Raw genomic sequence first — 7,358 nt, forward strand, 5'->3', positions numbered from 1 at the left:
TTCCCCCCCCCCCCCCATACCCATACCCATACCCCACCACCACCACCCTGCACAACCAATAGTCGGGCAAGTCAAAATGTTTTATTTATATTTCGCAACATAGCACATGCTGCTCCATCATCCCCATGAGCATGGCCAAGCGCTTGCACTGCGGCAGCAGCAGTGTCGGTCACCGGGCACCGCTTGCTCTGGAGCTCGACTCCGCCAGCTTAAACTCGGCCCAAGCTCGGCTCGATCAAGGGCATGACTCACATCATCGGCAACGGGCTGTAGACATGACGCCGACCAAGCGGGCCAAGGTGCGTGCGTTCTACATGTCGGAGACGTACGGGCAGACGATGGAGGTTCCGTTCTCTGCCGAGGTGCGGACCAAGATCATCTGCACGATCGGCCCGGCGTCTGCCAACGAGGCGATGATCCGCGGCCTGGTCATGTGCGGCATGTCTGTGGCGCGGCTCAACTTTTCGCACGGCAAGCACGAGTGGTTTGCTGAGGTCATTGCCACGGTCCGGCGCGTGGCGGCCGAGCTCAACCGGACGGTGGCGGTCATGCTCGACACCAAGGGCCCCGAGGTGCGGACGTGCTCGCTGGCCGGTGGCGAGTCGGTCATGCTCCACAAGGACACAACGTTCACGCTGCTGACCGACACGTCGGTGGACGGCGACGACACGCGCGTGGCGACCACATACCCGGGCCTCCCGCAATCGGTGGAGGTCGGCGATTACATCCTCATCGACGACGGGCTCATCCGCCTCCGGGTCACTGAAGTCCACACCGACTCGGTTGTCACCACCGTGCTCAACTCGGGCCAGCTCGGGCAGAACAAGGGCGTGAACCTGCCGGGCAAGGAGTACGACCTGCCTGCCGTCACCGCCAAGGACCGCGCCGACATTGCCTTTGGCGTCGAGCAGAACGTCGACATCATTGCGGCGTCGTTCATCCGCAACAAGGCCAACGTCGACGAGGTCCGCGCCCTGCCGGGCGTTGCCGACGCCGGCATCCACATTGTGTCCAAGATCGAGTCGACTGAGGGCCTCACCAACTTTGACGAGATCCTGGCCGCCTCGGACGGTATCATGGTTGCCCGCGGCGACCTCGGCGTGGAGATCCCCATCGAGAAGGTGTGCAACGAGCAGAAGAAGATGATTTCCAAGTGCAACCAGGCCGGCAAGCCGGTCATCACCGCCACCCAGATGCTCGACTCGATGATCCGCAACCCGCGGCCGACCCGTGCCGAGTGCACCGACGTCGCCAACGCTGTCTTTGACGGCACTGACTGCGTCATGCTCTCTGGCGAGACCGCGTCGGGCCTTTACCCGCTCGAGGCCGTCCAGGTCATGGCCCGCATTTGCGTCGAGTCGGAGGCCGCGCTCTCCTTCCGTGAGCGTTTCGAGAAGACCCGCGCCACCCAGCTCGCCCTCACCCCGGTCATCAACCACGCCGAGGCCATCGCCTCGTCGGCCGTCAAGACCGCCACCGACATCGGTGCCAAGCTCATCGTTGTCCTCACCGAGACCGGCCGCACCGCCCGCCTCCTCTCCAAGTACTTCCCCGAGGCTGTCATCCTCGCCATCACCGCCTCGCCCAAGACCGCCGCCCAGCTCCTTCTCACCCGCTCCGTCACCCCCATCAAGGTCAACCAGATCGACGTCAACGACAACGTCATCCGCGCTGCCCTCTTTGAGGCCGTTGACTCGCAGATGATCGAGTCGGGCGACGCCGTCGTCGTCGTCTCGGGCACCATCGTCGGCCAGTCGGGCGCGACCAACACCCTCCGCACCCTTGTTGTCCCGTAGTTGGCGGATCATGTTTTAAAGCTATGCCTCTCCCCTTTGCTCTCCTTTTCCCGTGCGCTCCGGTCTATATTGGTGCGCTGCGGTGTGAGATGGTCTCGGCCCAGCCCATTCACAGATCATCGTTGAGGATGAACCTGTTGCCCTCCGACTGACGGCCGTAGTACACATACTTGGAGACGCCAAAGCGGGCGCCGCCGGGCTTGTTCTGCGGCTTGTCGTCGGGCAGGGTGTCGAGGCCGGGAGCGGCAGCGGGATCGTCGCCGGGCGGCTGCGAGTCGCCGGTTGAGGCGACGACGGGCGACTTTGGCCTTGCGACGCGCATAAACTTGCCGATACGTGCCGCCTCGTCGCGCTCGCTTTGCGTCACCTCTGTCGAGTCGAGAAAGCCGAGGTTGGGGATGCGATGCAGGACGTAGAGGCGGTAGCGGGCATAGTCCGAGTCGTCCTTCTCCGAGTTGAAGATCGGCGTGGGGCAGCACGGGTTCTTGAGCAGCGAGAGGTAGCGGAGGCGGGGATAGTGCGACTCGATAAACTCCAGCAGCGTATCGATGTCGGTCACATGATTGTTGTTGAGGGTGAGGGTATCCAGCTCGGGGGCGTTCGGAGGGAGGCAGAGACCGTCATCGGTCACCTCGTTGTTGTCCACCACCAGCGACTTGAGCGCCACAAATCCATCCAGCCCATCAAGCGACTGCAGACAGTTGTACGAGAGGTCAAGCGTCGCCGCATCGCCGCCATACGCGTCGCCAAAGCCTTCGGGAACAGCACTCCAGTCCAGCCCGGCGCAATTGACCTCGGCCCCGCTCACGCGCACGCCCTCGAACCCAGCAGACATGGCGGTGGGGGGTGGGGGTGGGGGTGTTGGGGAGTGGGGGTGGTGGGGAGTGGGGGGGGTAGGGGGGAGAGGGTAGGGGTGAGGGGTACGGGGGGAGGGGGGGGGCGTCGGGAGAGGGGTTGGTGGTGGTGGTGGGTGTCAAGGAGGTCGTCGGTTGGTCGGTCGGTCGGTCGGTCGGTCGGTCGGTCGGTCGCAGCCGGTTGGTCGCGGCCAGATGGTCGGTCGCGGCCAGGTGGTCAGAGAGTCGGCTGAAAGCTTTTACGAAGAGAACATCTTGGCGTACATCTTCTTCTGCTGGGCCTTGGCCTTCTTGCGGTGGGCGGCAATCTTCTTGAGCTCGCGCTTGACGGCGGCAGACTCGGGATCGACGGCGAGCGCGGCCTTAAAGTCGGACTCGGCGGCGTCGTAGTTCTTGAGCGCGGCGTGGCAGCAGCCGCGGCGGTGGAGGGCCTTGACGTTCTGCGACTGACCGGCGAGAGACTCGAGGACCTCTGTGGTGTCATCGATGGCCTCGTCGTACTTGGCAAGGTGGAAGTAGCACATGGCGCGGTTGATGAGCGGCGAGACGAGGGCGGCGTCGCTGTCGGCGTCGTCGGACGACTTGAGGTAGCGAATGGCCTTGGCGTACTTTGCGATGGCGGCATCAAAGGCCTTGGCCTTGAACAGCTCGTTACCCTGGAGGCGGAGCGTGTTGGCGATGTCAACGGCCTTGTCGGAGCCGTCGTAGTCGTCCGGGTACTTGGGGTACGGGTCGTTGGGGTCCGACGAGTTGACGATGCCGTCGTCGGCGCCCGGCGCGAGCTCACCGCAGTCCTCGATGACGACAGCATCGATGGGACGGTCGTCGGCGGTCTCGAGGGCCTCGATCTCGCGGACGACGCCCATGCCCTTGAGGACCTCGCCAAAGACAACATGCTTGCCGTCGAGGTGTGGCGTGGGAACGGTGGTGACAAAGAACTGCGAGCCGTTGGTGCCCGGCCCGGCGTTGGCCATGGAGAGCAGGCCCGGCTTGGTGTGCATGACCTCAAAGTTCTCGTCCTCAAACTTGGCACCGTAGATCGACTCGCCGCCGGTTCCGTTGTGGTTGGTAAAGTCGCCACCCTGGATCATAAAATCCTCGATGACGCGGTGGAAGGTCGAGCCCTTGTACGACAGAGCCTTGCCGGACTCGCCAACGCCCTTCTCGCCGGTGCAGAGCGCACGGAAGTTCTCCGACGTCTTGGGCGTGATGTCGGTGTAGAGCTTGAACACGATGCGGCCGGCCGGCACGCCGCCGATGGAGATGTCGAAGAATGTCCGCACGTCAGACTTGGACTCGGCAGCCATGGTTCTGTGTTCGAGGGTCAGAGTTAGGGTCAGGATTGGCAGTAGACGTATCGCAGCCGAGGCCGAGGCCGAGGTCGAGGTAAAGGAATGCATCGCAGCCGCGGCCGACGCAGAACGCATCGCATCGCAGCCAACACAGGGGACGCATCGCAGCCGACACAAAGGGCCGACACAGGGGACACAGGGGGGGGATGCATCGCAGCCGACACAGCCGACACAGCCGACACAAAGGGCCGACACAGCCGACACAGCCGACACAGCAGACACAGCAGACACAGTCGACACAGTCGACACAGCAGACACAGCCGACGCAACGCCCACCGCAACGCCCACCGCAACGCCCACCGCAACCAGCACCACATCCACATCCACATCCACATCCACATCCACATCCACATCCACATCCACATCCACATCCACATCCACATCCACCACACACCCCAACCATGGCCCAATCCCCAACCATCTCCCAATCCCCATGAGTTCCCCTTCCCCTTCCACCTCTTCCCCTTCCACCAGTGCTTCACGAAGACTCGATCCCCCCTCCCCCTCCCCCTCACCACACACACACACACACACACACACACACACACACACACACACACACACACACACACAAACACACACACAGCACACATGTGACCATCACTGCGTCACCAACACATACATGTACTGCGAGATGGTATCGAGTTGGGTGATGGTCCCCGTCGCAGTCAGCTCGCTCGACTGGCCTCATTGTGGTCGACGTCGTTGTTTACGTTTGAGCGAAGGTGCCTCTCTCACTCGGTCTCCAGATCCTCGACGGTCATGCCGGCGAGCGCGTTGTCAATCTGGCCCTCAAAGGCATCGAGCGCCTCGAGCTGGGCTTGCTTGTCGGCGGAGAGGGTCGGTGCCGGTGAGGGCTGCGGTGGCGGGCCGGTCCGTGCGCCCATGCGAAGCTCGTCGAGCGCCATGAGCACCTTGCTCTTGAAGGCCCGCAGGTCGGCGTCGCGCTCGCGGAGCTTGGCAGTGTACTCGACCTGCACCGCCGCCGTCCGCCGCTCCACCGCCGCCGCAATCGCCGACTGGACGCCCGGCGAGAGCTCGACCGCCGACGCTGCGCCGGAGCCGGCCCCGCCGCTCGACGCGAGCATGGAGCTCACCCGCGCCTCCACCCGCTTCTCCAGCACCTTGAGGTTCGACTTTTGGTTCTCGTGAAGCTTCTTGAGGTTGGCATACTGCTCCTTGCGGACGTCGCGGAGCGAGGTCTTGAGCGTCGCCACGGCAAACCGCAGCTCGTCGAGCTCGCTGCTCGCCCCCGCAGCACCCGCAGCACCGCCGCTCGACGCCGCCGCCACCTCGAGCTCGTCCATCCGCGTCTCGACCCTCGCCAGCTTGGCCTCGAGCGCCGCAGTCGCCTCAAAGCTGCCCGCGCCGGCGCCCGACGACGCCATCGACGCGTTGGCCGCCTCGGTCTGCAGGCTCGCCACCGTGTCCTCCACCAGCTCGAGCCGCGACGCGAACTCCGCCACTGACTCCTCCATGGCCCGGATCGAGGCCCGCGACGGCGACACGCCCGCTCCACCATCTCCACTTCGCCCGCCGCTGCCGCTGCCGCTCGCTCCGCCCGCCGCCGGCACAGACACTGCGTGGCCGTGCCGGAGGAGGACCAGCCGCATTCGCAGGTCCTCGATCTGGGCCTGGAGCGGGACAACCCGTGAGTCGACCTCGGCCTTGACCGACTCCTCTACAACCTCGGTCGTCTCGGCGGTGTGCGACTGGAGCAGCCGCGCGACCTCGTCGATAAAGGCGTCGCCGCGGAGGCCTGCCAGGTTCGACGCCAGCTCGGTCGCCGCCTCGCCGCTTCGGCGCTCCGGCTCGGTCGACAGGTACCACACCGCGCCCGAGAGCGAGTTGGTCTCGCTCAGCCCGCCAAAGGTGATAAACGAGCCGTCGACCACCGTGGCAGCGTGGTCAAAGACCGGCGACGGTGAGAGCACCCCGCCGGTGACCTCGACCCCGCGCGCCGTCGCCTCAACCCGCTCCCACCGGTTCTCGGCCACCCGGTAGAGCCACGCGTCCTCGAGCACCGACGCCCCGCGCCCGCCAAACACAACCAGGTTGCCGCCCACCTCGGCCGCGACGTGGCCCGTCCGCCGCTGCGGCCGCTCGCCCACAGGGTCCAGCACCTCCCACGCAAACGTCACCGGGTCCAGCCGCCACAAGTCACCGAGCCGGCCAGCCTCCGAGAACCCGCCAAAGCAGTAGACCGAGCCGGCCACCACCGTGAGCGTGTGCCCGTACCGCGGCGCAGGCGTGGCGCCCATCGGCATGACCTCAGTCCACGACTTGGACGCCACGTCGTAGGCCCACAGTTCGCCGTCGAGCGCTGTCCCCGTGCTCACGCTCGGGAACCGGTCCGCCCCGCCGTGCACAAGCATCACTCCGTCGTAGTACACCGCCGCGTGCCCGTACCGCGGCGACGGAACCGGCGCCGACGGCTGGACCGCAAACCGGGTCCACTCCCACTCGTCGATGTCCAGCCGCCACAGATCGTTGAACGCCCGCACGCCCGACTCGCCGCCAAAGACCAGCATGCCACCAGCGCCGTCGCCCACGGCAGAGTGGCCAAACCGCCGCGATGGCGTCGCCTGTGCCGTCTGCGGCGCCACCCGCCGCCACCGCAGCGTCTCCGAGTTGAACACCCACATGTCCTCCTGCGCCGACGCCGCCCATCCGCCAAACACCACCACCTCGCTCCCGTGCGCCACCGCAGAATGCCCTCTCCGCTTCACCGCCGTCATATGTGCGTTCGGCACCTTGTGCCACGACAGCGCCGCGTGTCCCACCCGCGCCTCACTGTGCCTCCGCCCGTAAATTCCCGGAATGCCCCAACGCCCGAATGTCCGCACACCACACATCCCCAAAAATAATCCATCAATGAGTCGTGCATGTACACACCTCCGCCCCATGTCCACCAAGTCAGCCGAGCCGTCTACCTGGGTCAGCAGAGCCGTGCCCGTCGTCGGCACCTCCCCCCCCCCTCTCCCCTCACCCTCCACCTCCCCCCCCTCCCCTCACCCCCCCTCGTACTGTCCACAAGCACACACGTACGACATGGTGTTCTTGGTCACCACAGACAGTGGTGGGTCAAGTGGCTGGCGGCAGGGGTGCGGCTTGCAGGGTGCGGTGTGAGGGGGGGGGAGCGGAGGTGCCAGTGGCTGGGAGCCGTTCGCACTGAAACTGCTACCTTTGTACGCAATGGCAAATTAATCGTTGCTGACGGAGCGCTGGCTTTGGCGAGCAGGCAAGCAGGCGATAGACGTCAAGGTGGACTAGTCAGGGTCAGAGGGAACGACGGCAAGGGGGAACGGGGGGGGGGGGGCGGGGGGGGGAGGGGAGGGTAGTGAGTGATATTGGAT

General features: G+C 65.3%; 3 protein-coding genes across 3 annotated transcripts in view; 1 reads left to right on the forward strand and 2 right to left on the reverse strand.

Annotated features, from left to right (window-relative positions):
- Positions 1-1,916, forward strand: part of AMSG_10906 (pyruvate kinase) — a 2,280-nt gene extending 364 nt beyond the window's left edge. The window contains exon 2 of the mRNA XM_013897637.1: positions 274-1,916. Coding sequence (XP_013753091.1) covers positions 274-1,796 — 1,523 coding nt within the window. The 3' untranslated portion in view covers positions 1,797-1,916. The remainder of the gene's footprint in view (positions 1-273) is intronic.
- A 959-nt stretch (positions 1,917-2,875) lies between these two features.
- Positions 2,876-4,645, reverse strand: AMSG_10908 (peptidyl-prolyl cis-trans isomerase D). Its single transcript, XM_013897638.1, has 2 exons — positions 4,625-4,645; positions 2,876-3,961 (listed from the first exon to the last, which is right to left on the reverse strand). The coding sequence occupies exon 2, from the start codon at positions 3,955-3,957 to the stop codon at positions 2,890-2,892; it is 1,068 nt and encodes a 355-aa protein (XP_013753092.1). The 5' UTR covers positions 3,958-3,961; positions 4,625-4,645; the 3' UTR covers positions 2,876-2,889.
- Positions 4,646-4,696: 51 nt separating this feature from the next.
- On the reverse strand, positions 4,697-7,055 carry AMSG_10909 (uncharacterized protein; the record flags this gene model as incomplete). Its single annotated transcript, XM_013897639.1, has 2 exons — positions 4,697-6,795; positions 7,051-7,055. The coding sequence occupies 2 exons, from the start codon at positions 7,053-7,055 to the stop codon at positions 4,737-4,739; spliced, it is 2,064 nt and encodes a 687-aa protein (XP_013753093.1). The 3' UTR covers positions 4,697-4,736.
- Positions 7,056-7,358: the final 303 nt, after the last annotated feature.

This window comes from Thecamonas trahens (assembly GCF_000142905.1).
Source record: "Thecamonas trahens ATCC 50062 unplaced genomic scaffold supercont1.66, whole genome shotgun sequence".
In the NCBI taxonomy this organism is placed as follows: domain Eukaryota; order Apusomonadida; family Apusomonadidae; genus Thecamonas; species Thecamonas trahens.

Bases quoted from the DNA above. Each gene is read 5' to 3' on its own strand.
- AMSG_10908 (XM_013897638.1), bottom strand. From the start codon at position 3,957: ATGGCTGCCGAGTCCAAGTCTGACGTGCGGACATTCTTCGACATCTCC.